The following is a 19,536-nucleotide window of genomic DNA, read 5'->3' as shown; positions in this document are numbered from 1 at the left end:
GTAATGTTGGAATAAGTTATGTTGATATTATTTTTTATCCATTATTTGGTTTAGTGTATTGAAAATAAAATACATTGCACAGTGGTGTATATATGCTTATCCATGTATTAAAAACTATGGTATTACTAATGTTATGGTTTGTTATGTATTAGTTATACATAAGATGATACCAAATAAGGTGTATAATTAACACATGCATAGATTGAAAAATACTACCAAATAAGAGATTAATTATACCAAAACTAATATATGTATTATTTTTCCCTAATACATCCTACCAAACGGCCCCTTATATTTTAGTACAATTTTTCTACTGACTCCCATGTGTCCTATTTTATGTGGTCATTTAAGAAAGAAAAATAGGAAGCATCTTTATCTTTATAAGATAAGGGTAAGGTCTATGTCGCGCTCCCTTTATTTCCTTCGCGGAGAGAAGTTCGGGTTTCGACATTCATGGGGGTAATAACTCATTTCCTTTTTTGGGAATTGGGTATTTGAAGAGTCGCCACCTAACGGTTTATGGTGTGTTACGGCACCTAGAGTGATTAACTCTTAGACTAGTTTGCATTACCAGAGATTTAGGGTAAAGGCTCAAAATAACCTTGAGGGGAAGGTGTTAGGCACCCCTCTCGGTCCACAACGGTGGGTCCCAACCGAACTTATACTTATATGAATTAGTCATTTTAACAAATAAATAGTTTAAACACATAGTTGCAAATAAAGGCATGTTAAGCACATATATGACTTAAGTAATGGAACATGGGAAAAGGTTTGAACAAGTTGCACATATATAAAGAAAAGTAAAGTTTAAACATCGAAACTTGGGAACGAGGGGTCCTAGGTTGGTTGGCCGACAGGATCACCCCACACAATACCCGGTAATCACTCCTCAATGGGGGCTACAAGTGGCATTAGCGTGTAGTCATCATATCCTTACTACCCAATTCCCTCCCCTTGGTCATAGCCTAAAGCGTTCTAATAACCTTGATAGATGTCCAATGTGTGCACTACTCGTCCCTTCCTTGTGGCCTTAGAGGTATTTTGGACCTCTAATTTAGGTAGTTCTAGAACTTCCTAAGGTTTTAAAGGATAAAAGTCTAGGCGTTAATAAAAAATAATTAGGACTGCATTTAAAGAAAATAAATTACAGGCTCACACTCACCTCCACAAATATAACAAGTAAGTGCACGTTTTCAAACAACAGTCAAGTATTTAAGAGAAAATCCTAGGACATGATATCTAGGTGAGCAGAGATTATACAATATTGAATTAGGACCAAGCGTCAAAGGCCTATTTAGCTTGCCTACTGATTTTAGACCTGTGAATGTGAACAGTCTTAAATAACAAAGCGCAGCTTTTATAGTTGCAGGATTTTAATCGCCCTATAGGCTTGCCTAAGTGCATAACAGTGACGTCATAAAAGCATAGTATCTATATTGATTGGGAATGCAATAAATCAGTAGAATGATTTTTAAACAACAACTTGATATCCTATAGGCATGCTTTCTAGCAATATTAGTTTTAAGGCGGTGTTTGAAAATTTATTAAAGAAACGAGCAGATTAATAAATCAAGCCAATTCAGAATATATAAACATGAATTTGAACTAATTTATTTAACTAAACTGGTTTTAAGTTCTATAGGCATGATTTCTATTAGAGCCGATTTTAATTCCTATAGGCATGGTATCTAACTATTAAAAGCTGACTTTTGGACTTATAGGTATGATTTCTAAGGTGATGAATTTGAATACATGCTGTAATGAAAACTGAACTTCAATTACTCTATACTCTATAGGCATGATATCTATTTATAAAGTCATTTTAACCCTATAGGCATGATCTGTATTATTAAAGCCATTTAGATCCTATAGACATTGTTTCTAATTGTGTGGAAGTAAAGCAAACATAACAAACACACTTAAATCAACATGGACCCTATAGGCATGATATCTAGCCAATTTACCCAACATATATATAACTACCCACCCCTTTTCACTAATAACTCCAATGTTTGTTTACAAAAATTATTACAGACCAATGAATTAAATAAAAATACATAATTCAATAGGAATTAATCTATAGGGAGCCTACAGTAGGCCTAAATGATTCCCAGCCTCCAATAGCCTCAAATGCCCAAAGTTCTATAGCTAATATCATGTCTAGGTGTGTCAGAGTTCCCTAAGGACCTCAAGGATCCCAGGCAGTGCTCACACCTAGACCTTTTCTCAAGTAATAACTAATTTAGGTGCAGTGTGAAAAGGCCAGTTCTGACATGCCAGAGTTTAGAGAGATTTGAAGGATCTCAAGGCAGTACACATATCAGAGGGGCGGAACCTAGTATTCTAAGAGTGAAGTGAGAGTGCTTGACATAGTTTTAAAAAGTTTTGAAAATAGTACAGAGATGACTTTAGAAGTAAAAGGTTTTTCAGAAACAGGAAATAGTTTGGTGGTAAAAAGACAGTTTGAGAAGAGTACCAAAACAGCAGGCAATCAATTGGTCATAAAACATCCAGATTCAGAAAATGCTTAATAAACAGATCTCACGTAAGAATCACATTAGGGTACATGGATAGGGTATAAAGGAAACATATAGTCAACAAACTGCATAAAGCACTTGGGGTCTTAGAGACTCGGCAAGCTAATCATGGACAGTAAGCAGTTAAGACAAAGATCATAGTTGACATGTCTCGAATAGGATTAAACATACAATTTAGACATACTAGGTAAAGAAGTAAGCAGGAAAGAGTGCAGAATATAAAGAATACATTGAACAGGTAGAGTTTAGACTTGTTGAGCAAAGAAGTAGGCAGGAATACAAGTTGAACTCATAATTGATGAACTAGTGCAGGAATGAAACATATAGGGTTAGGATTTCAAAACTTAATCAGAGACATACCAGTTGAAGAAAAGGGTGCAGAATATAAAGCAAATGAAGTTCCAATATCTAGCCTTGGCTTTCAGCCGGCTAGATCAGTAAGTATCACAAATAGCAGAAGAGAAAGAGAACTTTTAGAGTGTCAATGTGTTTTTTGTGAACTAATGTTATGTCCTTAGAAGTGAGAATAGGAGGGAGTTTATATAGTAATCAAAAGCTTAGCAAAATAAGTTAAGGGATCAATTAAGTAGCAATTAGAGAGATTCAGGGAATCAATCACATGTAAAAATCAGCAAGTCTTCCCCTTAATCAAGGGATAATCAAATCAACGGTAAAACATGCTAGATATTTAAGGAAAAGAATCAAGTAAGTTTCGGGTATAGAGTAGGTAATTAGGAGTATATTATCAGAAGTTTGAATTAAGGTAACAATCAATAAAGATCAACATATATCAAATAATGAAAGGGGAAAGCTAATTAAGGCAACGGGTTCGATCAAAAATAAGAATCAAAATTTGTTAAGGAAAAGAGTTCAAATAAAATCAGGGAATAAAAATTTTAGAATAGTCAAGGAGAAAATCACATATAGAGTCACAAGTTTAGCAAATAAAATAAGGTAAGAAATGAATAGTCAGGATTCAACACGTAATTTTAATGAAACAAATAGTTAAATCGACACTAATTCTAGGAGAAAGATATAGGTCTTAACATAAATAGTCAGGATGAACACAAGCATATAGAATCAGCGAAAGGTTGAACTAAAAAATTCAGTAGAGGCATATTAGGACAAGAAAAGCATGAGGAATCACAAGAACCAAAGCAAGAACACAATCAGTATACCAATACTCAAAAACCAGACGAAGAACGTTAAAAATTAGGGCTTTTAGTACAAGCGAGTTAAGGTTTACAAAATCAGTCAAAACACATAAGAAGCAGAAGATTAAACACTCAAAATTCATCAAACATTTTGTAAAAGAAATTTCCGGAAACCCTAGTTTAGAAAAGATGAAAATCACTTGAAAATCATACGATTCTTGTAAAGAATCTCAAGGTTGTTGTAAAACTTATATGAAACAAGTTCAAATCATCTTAGATCTGTATAGATCTAAGAGGTTCAGAAAAAAGAAATTAGGGTTTCGAAGAGAACAACACAGAGGTGAAGAAACATGCTTAGAAACCCATAGATCATAGTAAAAATAGGACGATCTTACTCGGAATCACACTGGAACGGCCTGAAACAGGCGAGAAAGGGACCATAGATGCAAGCCAACTGACCCTGGTCCCTTGAGGACCATGGAGATGGTGATATCAATGTGAGAGAGGCTAATAGAGGCCTGGAGGTGGTGAGAGACCACCATAGATAGCCATAGATGAGTGACGATTAGGTTTGATTAGGGTTAGGTTTGAGAGCGTTTGAGAGATGAGAAGGGTTTCAGGGCGGTGGATGGTGTAGAATTAAAGGGTTATGGGGGGGTCATTTGGTTTATCTTAGGAAGGGTCATTTGTGGTCGTTGATCTTTATGATCAACGGCCGAGATTGAACGGGTTTTGGGGATAGATCGGGTAGAAGGGTTTGGGTTGGGTAATTTGAATTAAAATTGGGCTAGTTATTTGGTCAAGATAGGGCTAAAAATCAAAATAAAAATAGGTAAGATTTTAAATAGCCACTTTAATAGCTATATAATTTATAAAAATAATGATGATTTCCAAAAAAGAAAATTGTATACGAAAATGATTTAAAATAGTTGTTTAATATTTTAAAAATATAAAAGACCATTTTATACATCAATAATGTAATTATGTATTAGTAGGGCTATTATTGCAAAGATGTGCAATTTAGACTAAAAATATAAATATAATTACAAAAAAATGCACTAAAAATATTTAAATACTATTTTGGCATAAATGAAGAATTCAAATGACTAAATCATCACAAAGTAATTTGAAGGATAATTATTGGATATTTTATAAATAAAATAGAAGAAATAAATCGATTTGGAGCTTTTAAAATTATGGAAAAATTATAAAAATGTTTATGCATGCTTATAACTGCATATGTGCTATTTTGAAAGTGTATATGTGCGGAAAGAGTTTAAAATGGTCTTTACCCGTTACTCCTCTTTACCTGTAGATGAAAAGATGCTACCGACATGTATTTGTGCGGAAATTTAAACATGATGCAGATTCCCTTTGGACCATGAAAGTTGTCTTTGGACAGTTAAGGATGACGTCCTCGGACCATGATGTCCTGGGCCATGAATTGTTTAGTGAGGGATTCGCGTGCCATGAAATGGTGTTCTTGAGCCATGAAGATGGTGCCTCCGAACCATGATACTTTTGAATAATGATATGCAAATTTGAGGGATCTTCATGCCATGGCATGGTGTCTTCCGGCTACGAGGATGATGCCTTTTAGACTATGAAGCCCTTGGATAGATTGGCGCTATTTCAGCCCATGATATGCAATAATATGACGTTAACAAGACAAGGCTTAGTCTTGTGAAATGGAGGGCAAAGCTTAGCCCGATTGAAAAGCAAATAGATAGTGCTGGAAATAGAGCAATATTCATGCAAAGAGGGACAATGCTTAGTCTTATGCAAATAGGGAGGCAAGGATTAGCCTCATGCAAATGGGGAGGCAAGGATTAGCCTCATGCAGATATGGAGGTAGGGATTAGCCTCATGCATGAATGAAGGCAAGGATTAGCTTCATGCAAGTACGGAGGCAAGGATTAGCCTCCTGCAGATATAGAGGTAGGGATAAGCCTCATGCAAATATAGAGGCAAGGATTAGCCTCATGCAGATATGGAGGCAGGGATTAGCCTCATGTAGATATAAAGGCAAGGATTAGCCTCATACAAGTACGGAGGCAAGGATTAGCCTCATGCAGATATGGAGGTAGAGATTAGCCTCATACAAATATGGAAGCAGGGATTAGCCTCATGCAAATATGGAGGCAGGGATTAGCCTCATGCAAATATGGAGGCAAGGATTAACATCATACAGATATGGAGGCAGAGATTAGCCTCATGTAAATATGGAGGCAAGGATTAGCCTCACGCAGGTATGGAGGCAGGGATTAGCCTCATGCAGACAGGAAGGCAAGGATTAGCCTCATGCAGATATGGAGGCAGGGATTAGCCCCATGCAAATATGAAGGCAGGATTAGCCTCATGCAAATATGGATGCAAGGATTAGCCTCATGCAAATATGGAGGCAGAGATTAGCCTCATGCAAATATGGAGGAAAGGATTAGTCTCATGCAAATATGGAGACAGGGATTAGCCTTATGCAAATATGAAGGCAAGGATTAGCCTCATGCAGATGTGCGGTGACAAGGCTTAGTCCCCTGCAAAGAGCGAGCAACGAATAAGAGTAGCATATTTCTTAGCTGGAGATATATTCAGTGTTTGATGGCCCGTTTGGTAGTGATTTTGTTTCATGTATATATATTTCCAGACGTTGTTGCTACGTCAGATGTGCCTGGATTCAAAGAAAAATTGTAAGTTTTGTGAGGGGAGGTTGGTTCATGCTTTCGTCCTCTGGCCTTGCTTTGCTCCGTTCTGGAGGCCCTTTCGAGTTTCCCTGGGTAACACTTGATTGTTGCGGAAATAAAGTTTTTCGAAAAATGTGCAATTATTGATAAAAATAAAGTCATTTTAGAAACATATTGATATATCAAGTGATTCACTTTAGATGAACTAGTGATTGTAACACATTTCAAAGATGTTGCAGCTTTCTTATGTGAAAATTTTGAGGGTCCTCCTCAAAATTCTACCCTAGTTTGGTAGATGATCATTTGACCGTTTAACGGTAATGAGCCTTGTTGAACCTTCTTCGGAAATTTGAGAATCTTTCTCAAAATTCTGCCTCAGTTTCTTAACCAATTTCTGACCGTCTGACATTTGTTGGCGTTGGCTGGACTTGCTCCAGAATTTTGAGGGTTCTCCTCAAAATTTTGCCCCATTTTATGATATTGGGGGAAAATGAAAATTTTATTATGATATGACCGAACCCATAAGGCTTCCTATGTATCCCCTCTTAAACGGGAATCATGTCAAGCGTAGTTCAAATACATCAGATGAGGAAATGTAAATAGTCTAAGCATAGTATGTTTTGACTACGTCTGAGTTGATTGGTTTTGGCCAAAGTTCTCCATGCATCTCTGCAAGTATGAGTGCTCCTCCTGTCAGCACCCTGTGAACCATATAAGGACCTTGCTAGTTGGGAGAGAATTTTCCTTTGGCTTTATCTTGATGTGGGAAATCTTCTTCAATACCAACTGTCCTGGTGCAAACTGTCTTGGTTTGACCCTTTTGTTGAAAGCTCTGGACATTTTATTCTGATAAAGCTGACCATGACATACTGCATTCATCCTTTTTCCCTCTATGAGGGATAATTGTTCATAATGGCTCTTTATCCATTCTGCATCCCTGAGTTCAGCTTCCTATATGATTCTTAAAGAAGGAATCTCTACCTCGGCTGTAATTACAGCCTCGGTACCATAAACCAACATGTAGGGAGTTGCCCCGGTTGATGTGCAAACTGTAGTGCGGTATCCCAATAAAGCAAAAGGTAACTTCTCGTGACATTGTTTGTGGTTTTCTACCATCTTCCTTAGTATCTTCTTGATGTTTTTTTTGCGGCTTCTACGGCTCCATTCATCTGAGGTTTGTAGGCTGTGGAATTCTTGTGCTTGAATTTAAAAGTTCACACATAACTTTCATCAGATCACTGTTGAGATTGGCGGCGTTATCAATAACAATTGACTCGGGAACTCCGAATCGGCAAACAATACGATCTTTGACAAAATTGGCAACGACTTTCTTGGTTACAAATTTGTAAGATACGACCTCTACCCATTTTTTGAAGTAATCAATGTCCACTAGAATAAACCTATGCCCATTTGAAGTAGTACGCTCGATCGGACCAATGACATCCATTCCCCAGGCTGCAAAAGGCCAAGGTGAGATCGTTTCATTGAGCTCATTCAGTGGCACTTTTATCATATCGGTGTGTACCTGGAATTGGAAGCATTTTCGGACATACTGGATGCAATCTGTCTCCATGGCCATCCAAAAGTAACCGGCCCTAAGTATCTTCTTAGCCAAGACAAAACCATTCATATGCGGGCCACAGGTCCCAGCATGTATATCCTCAAGCAATTTAGAGGCTACTTTTGTGTTGACACATCTTAGCAGTCCCAAATCGGGAGTTCTTCTATACAAATTTTCTCCGCTGTGGAAGAAATGATTGGAAAATCTTCGGAGTGTGCATTTCTAAGTGTGGTTTGCATGCTCCGGATATTCTCCCTTTGACAATTACTCTTTGATGTCATGGAACCACGATTTTCCATCTATTTCTTCTTCAACATAAACATAATACACCGGCTGATTATGGATTCTTACTGGGATGAGATCAATGAAATTCTTATATGGATGTTGTATCATGGATGATAAAGTGGCCAATGCATTGGCAAACGCATTCTAAATTCTGGGCACATGTCAGAATTCTATCTTCGTGAACCTCTTTCTCAAATCCTGTATATGGTACAGATATATCTTGGAATTCTTGGTGGCTCACTCTCCTTGTACCTGGTGCACAAGCAAATCTGAATCGGCGATTACCAGCAGCTCCTGAATATTCATGTCGACCGCCATGTTGAGTCCTAATAATCTCTTAGAGCATTTTGTGCCTCAATCAAAGATCAATCTGCAATGGCTACTCAAAACTCTCCTATAAGAAGATTGGCAAATTCAAGAAGACGATTATGCAACTACATCATCTATTTCTAAGCCTTTCTAGTTCTTAGTACAAACACTGTATTCTTAAGTCTACAAGTGTTACAAAAGATAGGAAGAGTTAGAATACAAAACGAGAGTTGTGTCAACATTGGAAAGAATTACTATTGTTGTATATCGTTAGTGGTGAACGAACTAAAACCATCACTACTGTAAACATTTATCAAAGGTCTAAGAGAACCCTTATGACCTAAGGGTTTAGCAGATACCGGATAATGTTGACCGGTTTCTAATACCAAAATTGCTCTAATGCCCACTTCTTTGAAATTTGCTGCTCCATCAAAGAACATCCTCCAACCGTTGTATGCTTCGGTAATGTCTTCTCCTACGAATGATACTTCTTCATCAGGAAAATGCATTTTCAAGGGTTCGTATTCTCCTCCCATCGGGTTTTCAACAAGATGTTCTGCCAATGACTGTCCTTTGACTGCATTTTAAGTTACATAGACGATGTCGAACTCACTCAACAGTATTTGCCACTTGGCTAACTTCCCAGTCGGCATGGGTTTCTGAAATATGTACTTTAGAGGGTTCATCCTAGATATGAGATATGTGGTATAGGCACAGAAGTAATGCCTCAACTTCTGGGCCATCTAGGTCAAAGTATAGCAAGTGCGTTCCAGCAGAGAGTACCATGCTTCATAAGGTGTGAACTTCTTACTCAAGTAATATATGGCTTGCTCCTTTCTCCTTGTCTCGTCATGTTGTCCTAGAACACATTCGAAGGCTCTATCTAATACAGATAGATAGAGTAGCAAAGGCCGCCCCGGCTCTAACGGGACCAAAACCAGTGGTGTGGATAGGTACTCCTTGATCTTGTCAAAAGCTTTCTGACAATCCTTGGTCCAACTTGTTTTGGCATATTTCCTCAGCATCTTAAAGATGGGTTCACATAGGACTGTGGACTGTGCTATGAATCGATTGATATAGTTGAGACATCCTAGGAAGCTCATCACGTCCTCTTTGCTCCTATGTGGTGGTAACTTCTGAATAGCCTTGACTTTAGACGGGTCCAGCTCGATCCCTCGACGACTGACAATGAATCCCAGTGACTTTCATGCAGGAACCCCGAATGCACACTTTGCGGGGTTCAGTTTCAAGTTGTACCTCCTTAGCCTGTCAAAGAACTTTCTCAAGTCCGCTATGTGATCTGCGGCCCTCTTGGATTTAATAATGACATCGTCTACATACACCTCTATCTCCTTGTGCATCATATCATGGAAGATGGTTGTCATGGCTCTCATGTAAGTAGCCCCAGTATTCTTTAGACCAAATGGCATCATCTTGTAGCAGTATACCCCCCAAGGTATGATAAAAGTTGTTTTCTCCGCATCTTCTTCATCCATCCAGATCTGGTGATAACCCGTGAAGCAATCTACAAATGATTGGAGTTCATGCTTGGCACAGTTGTCAATCAAAATGTGTATGTTTGGTAGTGGAAAGTCATCCTTGGGACTTGCTTTGTTTAAATCTCGATAGTCAACACATACTCTGACTTTCCCATCCTTCTTCGGAACTGGCACAATGTTAGCTAACCAGGTTGGGTATTCGACCACCCTGAGAACTTTGGCTTTGATTTGCTTTGTAACTTTCTCATTGATTTTCAGGCTCATGTCTGGTTTGAACTTTCTGAGTTTCTGCTTCACTGGCGGACACATGGGATTAGTAGGCAACTTGTGAGCCACTATGGAAGTGCTCAAACCGGTCATGTCATCATATGACCATGCAAAAATGTCCTCATATTCTTTTAGGAAACGGATGTACTCTTCCTTTTATACCGGTGACAAGTGAATGTTGATGCAAACCTCCTTGACGATCTCGGCGTCCCTAGAATTTACTGCTTCGGTTTCGTCTAGGTTGGACTTAGGCTTATTCTTAGAGTTTTCAACTTCCCTGACAACTTCCTCAGGTATCTCATCTTCTTCATCTGAATCCCTATTCTCTCGTTGCGTTGCCTCATTACATGTCACAGTCACCGGTGCATAAGGAAAAGTAATAATAACGATGTAAAAAGAAAAAGTGTAGAAAATAGTAATGAATAATAAAGAGCAAATGCATTTGATTAAGATTAAACAACATCCATATAAGTGTGGTTCGATGAATCGAGCATTTATTTTGAAATAAGTAAGTCTTTAAAACGAAATTACTAAAAAATTTAAATGCTTAGAATGGCTAAAGAAATAAAATCTGCCAAGCTACCCAGGGACTCGGCGGACCCAGGACGGTATGGCGGTCCAGTTTTTGAGAACAACTCCCTTCTTCACAGTCTGAATAGTGAGGCCTTTTTCCTCCTCCTCGTTAATTATGGCACTGCAATCCATGTCTTCCTCTTCCAAGAACAGATTCTTCAACCCAACTAATGCTTCCTTTTCTGCAGTTCCCCATATTGTATCAACTTGGTAAAAAGCTTGATCTAGACATGGTACTGGTTGCTCGAGAAGGTAATACGATATGTGCTATGGAGGTGACTAATCATTGCTTTCTATTTTGCTACTCTGCCATTTGTCCTTCTCAACGATGTTGACACGCTCAATGTGATGATAGGTTTCCCCTCCTAGCCTTCTTATATGTCCAATAGCCGGGATGGTTTGACTAGTGTAAATGGGGTTACTCCCATCTTCGTGAATGATCACCTCCTGACGATTCCATTCAAACTTCATGGCATGATATAGTGTGAAAGGCACGGCCCCAACGACATGGATCCAAGGTCAGCCTAACAGAAGATTATACGAGGCCGGTATGTCGAGCATCTGAAACTCGACGTCGAACCAAGTTGGCCCCATCTGCAAGCAAAGGTTAATTTCCCCGATCGTGGCCCTTTGAGACCTATCAAAACCTTTCACGTTCATGATTCCTACCCGTATTTCATGAGAACCTTTGTCCAACCTTTTCAGAGTGTCCAACGGACAAATATTGAGGCTCGAACCTCCGTCAATCAGGGCCCTGGCAATAAATTTGTCTTCAAATTGCACTGTAATATGCAATGCTTGGTTCTGATTCAACCCTTTAGGTGGTAGGTCATCTTCGTGGAAGATGATATTATGACTTTTTAGTACTTGCCCTACCATATTGGCCATCTCTCCGCGGGTGATGTTATTGGGTACATAAGCTTCACTCAGTACTTTCATTAAAGCAATCTTATGCGCCTTTGAATTTTGCAACATTGATAGGATGGATATCTGAGCTGGGGTTTTGTTCAAATGGTCAATGATAAAATACTCCTTTGCTTGTACCTTCCTCCACAGGTCATCTGACCCTGTTTCAATGACAGGCTACCTGGTAGTGGCATCCTTGCTTGGTCCTCCCAAATGTTCAGGTGTGTAGACTCTTCCAGTCCTAGTCATTCCTTGTGCAACATTGGATTCCTCCATTTTTGCCTTTCCCTTTCGCCGAGCTTCGACAACGTAATCCTAGGGTATTGCTTTTGAGTTGAAAGGAGGTGGGGTTAACACTGTCACTGTGAAAGGTGTGACCACTTCTACTTCAAATGGCGTGAGGGTGGCCGCATGTGGAGCTACCTCTACCTCAAATGGAACCGGTGAAGCTACCAAGACCTTGATTGGTAACTGAGTTTATACCATAATAGGAGTAAGTGTGACTGCAACTTTACAGTCATTGCCTTCTCGAATAAGCCCAATCGACCCCTCAGGGTCCCATTCTTCGTTTTTCTCTATCATATGTACCCCACCACCTCTATGATCAGGGAGGGGTTTGTTGCGGACATTGGTGTAGCTTTCTTTACCTCTATGACCTTGTTGTCAATTAGTTTCTGGATCTTATCCTTCAATATTCAGCACTCATCAGTGGTGTGCCCCTTCATACCGGAGTGGTACGCATAAGTTTTACTCGGATTGACCCATTGGGATGGATTCTCTAATGCCACAGTAGGAATGAGGGTAACATAACTAGCGGCTTTCAACCTTTTATATAGTTGGTCGATGGGTTCAGCAATAGTGGTGTATTGTCTAGGTGGCTTGCGGTCGAAATTGGGTCTTGGTCTTGGAAAGTTTTGGTGATTGGAAATGGGATGGTTGGGAGTTATAAGTGTGATGGACAGTGACTGGTTGGGAATATCTGGGAGAAGAAGGTTGATGTGTAGGTGGTGATACTTGGTATGTGGGAGGATGTGTTTGATATGTGGGTGGAGGTGTTTTATATGTGAGTGGAGTTTTTTGATATGTAAGTGGAGATGTTTGATAGGTAAGTGGAGATTTTGGGCCCTGGGCCACCATTATTTCCCCAACGTCTCTCTTCTTTGGTATGCCGCCTGATTGTAACACCTTGTTTATGGCTTGTAATGCCTCAAAATTCATTACTCCGCTTTTGATTCCTTCCTCAATTCTTTCCCCAAGAGAACTTATGGTTTTCAATGACCATCAATCTTTCATAATACTACAGATCCTGTGCTCTGACGAAGAAATTGTTCATCTGTTCCTCGTCCAAAGATGGCCTGACCTTGGCCGCTTCCGACCTCCAACGAGTAGCATACTCATGGAAGGTTTTGGTGGGTTTCTTCTTAAGATTCTGGATATAGAAGATGTCTGGTGCATTATGTGTGTTGAACCTGAATCGGTCCATGAAATCAGACACCATACTCACCCAGTTGGACCATTTCTTGGGATCCTGGCTGATATACTAGGACAAAGCATCTCCAGTAAGACTCCTCATGAAGAGTTTCATACAGATCTTTTTGTCTTTCCCGACCTCAACAAGCTTGTCGCAATAGGTCCTCAGATGAACCCTGGGATCACATGTACCATCAAACATCTCAAACTTGGGAGGTTTTTATCCCTCTGGCAGTTCTACGTCTGCTGTATGCATAACTCTTCATAGTTCAACCCTTCTATTCCTTTACCGCCTTCGACACCCTGAACCCGGTTCGTCAACTTCTTGAGTTTTTCAGCCATGTTTTTAATGAGCAGGTCCTTCTCGGAGGTTTTCTGTGTATAGGATATTAGTTGGATAGAGTGAGGTACGGTTTCTATATAGGGTTACTTTGATGGGTGCCGGGGACTTGGGTGTAATGATGGTCATTGGTTGAGTTTTGAGGATCGGGAATAGGTTGTGGTATATTTTGGGGAGTATGGTAAGTGGTGGTTGGTGTGTACTGAATCGGTTGATGGTGATGTTGTGGCGGAGTTGGTACTGGTAAGGGATTGAGATTTTGGGGTGGGGTTGCATATTGATTCGGTGCAGGAGGATTTTGTGGGTGTTGGTTTTGTGTGTTTTGGGGAGGTGTTGGGTTCTTTATGTTTTGTTGGTTGATGTCGGGGACATTCAGTGCGAATGATAAGTTTGCCAAGTTGCGAAACTGCTCAAGCTCTCCTTGTAGCTCTAATATCTTTTGTTCCAACCTCAAGACTAGATCATTTGGTGTCGGGGTACTACATTCGTTTGAAGTTTCTGTATTCTCAATATTCTCCTTCCGGATACACTTATGTCATCCATTTTTTCTTTTCCTCTGCCTTTTGTATTGCTTGGAGGAGGAGGTGGATGGCCTCTAGATCTAGTGTTATATGCTGATGAGGCTAGTATGAGCGAACCAACCTTAGGGGATGGGAATAAACAATAAAGAAAAAAAAGGTAGACAAGTCGGTGAGGGTTCTGAAATGTTTGCAGTATTTAAATACATATTGCGGGAATGTAAATTCGTGTCCTAATTTGGAAGACTCGTTGTGCCCGAGGTAGGTCTAGCGACAAGTAAATTTGGAGATCATTTTAGATGACAGTAAATGCTTCATTTCATAATGTGAAAATAGACGAATCCCAAAGCGATACTAAGATAATAGAAAAGCAAGTCAACATTGGCACTTGGCCTTATTACATTTAGGAAAGCAAATAAATCTAGCCTACTTGGTCCCAGAAGGACCTACCCCAGATTCGATCTTCTTGACTCTATCGTACAGGTTCCCTAGCTCGCACAGACCCAACAACAGGTAGGCTCTGGCCAGATGTCCTCCTTCACTTCCCTCAGCATTCTGTCAATCCTCAATCCTCTTTATGACTTTACCCTCAAGCTCCACTAATCCTCGCTCCAGATATTCCAACTTTCTGTTGGAAGTGATAGCCATCTATTTTCATTCGCCGATTAATCTCATGTTTTTCTCGTGTATTTCCCGGTGCTCATTCTCAGAGTCGTGGACCCTCTTGCGCAGCCTGTTGTATTTGGCTTGAGCCTCAGCTTCTTCGTCTATGATCCTATTCCCTCACCAGTTCCTTGCATCACCATCCCCTTCAGATTGTCCTCTAACCATGATGGGCAGAGAGGTTCACACCCCGCATGATCCTATCTGGCTCAATGGTGTTCTTTTCCACAATGATCTTGCAGTGCCACATGTGATGAGTTTGGCACTTGTAAGGGACATCATCATCTTGAAAGTCTGCTCTGAAATGGCTCATTTTGGCAATCCTGGGTACAACCTGTTTCCTGCCTGCTTGCCTCATGACTCGGATAGGGACATAAGGGTATATCCCTCTCAACCCAATCAACACCAAGTGTGGAGCGTCCCTGGATCTGATGATGAATTCGTCTATTGGGAACCATTCAAACATCCATTGCACCTGTTCCTCGGTCAGATTGTCGAAGAACTCAATGTAAGTCATCCGCTTGGGGTGATGGAAGGCAATATGGTCGTTCCAAGCCCTTCGCGGAAATTCTTGCAGATAGTGACCTTTTGAAAATGTTCCAATAACCAAAATTGTAGCAACAGGTTACAACCCTCGAAATGCTTGACCCCTGTTTGACAGCGCTCCAAAGCCCTGTAGATGTCGGCTATGATTATGGGGACTACAGTGTATGTTTGCCCATTGATCCCCTCCATCAAAGTCTTGGCGACCATGGCCAACCTAGTATGGATTCTTTCCCTTTTCATTGGGAACACTATCAGGCCCAAGAAACGCACAATGAACACGAACACTCTGTGATGGATGTGGCCTAGAGAAGTGATAGAAAGCTCGTCATGGAAGGTACGATAGGACTTCCTATGGCCATATCTCTCGTACAGGTATTCGAAGGGTATGTAGGACTTCTCCTGGCATCTCAAGTCAGTATTTTTCTTCAACCCCATCATCTTTAGGAACCCTCTACCAGTACGATTTTCCAGATACCAACAACCCAGGGCTATCCCAAGTCAATCCCGCAAGTCCCCCAATTTCCTCTAGGAGTGGAGTCATCTCTATGTCGCCGAAACGGAACACAACCCTTTCACTGTCCCAGAATAAAGTGGCAGCCTCGATCAACCTGTTGTTTGGCTGAATGTCTACTAGGGAAGGCAATTTACCCAAGTACTTCCTTACATGTTTCTTGTCACTTGAGGAAAGGTCCTCCCACCAATCTAGCAGTAATGGTGGAATGTTGCTAACTATACCAAATCTGGGGACCTCGTGCCTCATTTTATACAAAACAAAAAGGTTAGGCCCTATCCCTCACTAGACTCGACTATTTATACATTCATGATTAGCATATTGGCATTTAGTTCTCCAAATTAATGCACAGAACGTGGTTGTGTCCGTTGGAATTATGGAAACCCCGGTGGACTTTTAGATAAGGCTCGTCTTAAAGGATCATTATGTGGACAATATATTAATCCGACTAGGTTTGACCATGATGTATACACAATTTCAATCAGAGTAAGGTTACTATGGGGTTTATACTGGTACCCTCAAGCGGACAACTTGAGGGGGAAAGGCACGGAACCGTCGACTGCACCGCTGATCGACTAGTTTTACCGCAAATAAGCCTTTCCGAATTTAAGGGTAATAAATTGGAAGAGCGCAACCACTCATCAAGCGTTGCTATAGGATTTAATACGCACGAGTGAAATATGATGTGGAGCATGATATATGCAGTAATAAATAGCATGTATTCAAGTATTTGCACGTAGGAAAAATAAATACAGTATTTAAATAATTGAAAGACAGTTACAAAAAAATGAAAACAAGGAGACAAGTCAGTTTCAGGAATAAAGAGATCATAAATGCCTTAAAAAATAGACAATCAAATTCAAATAAGGGGAAAGGGTACGTGGGATAGAGCATGCTTGGACTAATTCACAAAAGATAAGTTCGTTATGCTAAGAGCCTAAAAATATTCCCAGCAGAGTCGCCATGATATCGCGCCCCCTCCCCCCCCCCCCCCCGCGGAGAGAAGTCCGGGTTTCGACATTCATGGGGGTAATAACTCATTTCCTTTTTTGGGAATTGGGTATTTGAAGAGTCGCCATCTAACGCATTATGGTGCGTTAGGGCACCCAGAGCGATTAACTCTTAGACTAGTTTGCATTACCAGAGATTTAGGGTAAGGGCTCAAAATAACCTTGAGGGGAAAGTTTTAGGCACCCCTCTTGGTCCACAACGGTAGGTCCCGACCGAACTTATACTTATGTGAATTAGTCCTTTTAACAAATAAATAGTTCAAACACATACTTGCAAATAAAGACATGTTAAGCACATATATGACTCAAGTAATGGAACAGGGGAAAAGGTTTGAACAAGTTGCACATATATAAATAAAAGTAAAGTTTAAACATCGGGAATTGGGAACGAGGGGCCTAGGATGGTTGGCCTACAGGATCACCCCACATAATGCCCGGTAATCACTCCTCAATGAGGGGCTACACGTGGTATTAGCGTGTAGTCATCATATCCTTACTACCCAATTCCCTCCCCTTGGTTATAGCCTAAAGCGTTCTAACCCTTTATAGATGTCCTATGCATGCACTACCTGTCCCTTCCTTGTGACCCTGGAGGGAATTAGGACCTCGAATTTAGGTAGTTCTAGAACTTCCTAAGGTTTTAAAGGATAAAAGTGTAGGCGTCAATCAAAAACAATTAGGACTCTATTTAAAGAGAAGAAATTACAGGCTCACAGTCACCTCCACAAATATAACAAGTAAGTGCACATCTTCAAACAACAGTAAAGTATTTAAGAGAAAATCCTAGGATATGATATCTAGGTGATCAGGGATTATATAGCATTGAATCAGGACCAAGCGTCAAAGGCCTATTTAGCTTGCATACTGATTTTAGACCTTTGAATGTAAACAGTCTTAAATAACAAAGCGCAACTTTTATAGTTGCAGGATTTTAATCGCCCAATAGGCTTGCCTAAACGCATAATAGCGACATCTTAAAAGCATGGTATCTATATTGATTGGGAATGCAATAAAACAGTAGAATGATTTTTAAACAACAACTTGAGATCCTATAGGTATGCTTTCTAGTAGTATTAGTTTTAAGGCAGTGTTTGAAAACTTATTAAAAAAACAGACAAATGAATTAATTAAGCCAATTCAGAATATATAAACACGAATTTGAACTGATTTATTTAACTAAACTGGTTTTAAGTTCTATAGGCATGATTTCTATTAGAGCCGATTTTAATTCCTATAGGCATGGTATCTAACTAATAAAAGCTGACATATGGACTTATAGGCATGATTTCTAAGGCGACAAATTTGAATACATGCTGTAATGAAAACTGAACTTCAATTACTCTATACTATATAGGCATGATATCTAATTCCATTTTAACCCTATAGGCATGATCTCTATTATTAAAGCCATTAAGATCCTATAGACATGGTTTCTAATTGAGTGGAAGTAAAGCAAACATAACAAACACATTTAAATCAGCATGGACCCTATAGGCATGGTATCTACCCAATTTACCCAACATATATATAACTACCCACCCTTTTTTACTAATAACCCCAATGTTTGTTTACAAAAATTATTACAGACCAATGAATTAAATAAAAATACATAAATAAACAGGAGTTAATCTATAAGGAGCCTACAGTAGGCCTAAATGATTCCTAGCCTCCAATAGCCTCAAATGCCCAAAGTTCCATAGCCAATTTCATGTCTAGGTGTGTCATAGTTCCCTAAGGACCTCAAGGATCCCGGGCAGTGCTCACACCTAGGCTTTTTCTCAAATAATAACTGATTTAGGTGCAGTGTGAAAAGGCTAGCTCTGACATGCCAGAGTTTAGAGAGATTTGAAGGATCTCAAGGCAATACACATATCAGAGAGGCAGAACCTAGTATTCTAAGAGTGAAGTGAGAGTGCTTGACATAGTTTTGAAAAGGTTTTGAAAATAGTACAGAGATGACTTTAGAAGTAAAAGGTTTTTCAGAAACAGGAAATAGTTTGGTGGTAAAAGACAGTATGAGAAGAGTACCAAAACAGCATGCAATCAATTGGTCATAAAACATCCAGATTCAGAAAACACTTAACAAACAGATCTCACATAAGAATCACATTGGGGTACATGGATAGGGTATAAAGGAAACATATAGTCAACAAACTTCATAAAACACTTGGGGTCTTAGAGACTCAGCAGGCTAATCATGGACAGTAAGTAGTTAAGACACAGATCATAGTTGACATGTCTTGAACAAGATTAAACATACAATTTAGATACTAGGTAAAGAAGTATGCAGGAAAGAGTGTAGAATATAAAGAATACATTGAACAGGCAGAGTTTAGACATGTTGAGCAAAGAAGTAGGCAGGAATACAAGTTGAACTCATAACTAATGAACTAGTGTAGAAATGAATTATATAGGGTTTGGATTTCAAAACATAACTAGAGACATACCAGTTGAAGAAAAGGGTGCAGAATATAAAGCAAATGAAGTTCCAATATCTAGCCTTGGCTTTTAGCCGGCTAGATCAGTAAGTATTATAAATAGCAGAAGAGAAAGAGAACTTTTAGAGTGTCAATGTGCTTTTTGTGATCTAATGTTCTGTCTTCGGAAGTGAGAATAGAAGGGAGTTTATCTAGTAATCAAAAGCTTAGCAAAATAAGGTAAGGGAATCAGTTAAGTAGCAATTAGAGAGATTCAGGGAATCAATCA

General features: G+C 39.6%; 1 protein-coding gene across 1 annotated transcript; it reads right to left on the bottom strand.

Moving 5' to 3' along the window:
- Window positions 1-7,537: 7,537 nt before the first annotated feature.
- LOC138871935 (uncharacterized) lies at window positions 7,538-8,536 on the bottom strand. Its single transcript, XM_070149860.1, has 2 exons — window positions 8,471-8,536; window positions 7,538-7,897 (listed from the first exon to the last, which is right to left on the bottom strand). Exons 1-2 carry the CDS (start codon window positions 8,534-8,536, stop codon window positions 7,538-7,540), a joined length of 426 nt encoding a protein of 141 aa, XP_070005961.1.
- Window positions 8,537-19,536: the final 11,000 nt, after the last annotated feature.

The sequence above is a fragment of the Nicotiana sylvestris genome, chromosome 1 (assembly GCF_000393655.2).
Source record: "Nicotiana sylvestris chromosome 1, ASM39365v2, whole genome shotgun sequence".
NCBI classification, from domain to species: Eukaryota; Viridiplantae; Streptophyta; class Magnoliopsida; order Solanales; family Solanaceae; genus Nicotiana; species Nicotiana sylvestris.
This window is presented reverse-complemented; position numbering and strand designations above follow the sequence as displayed.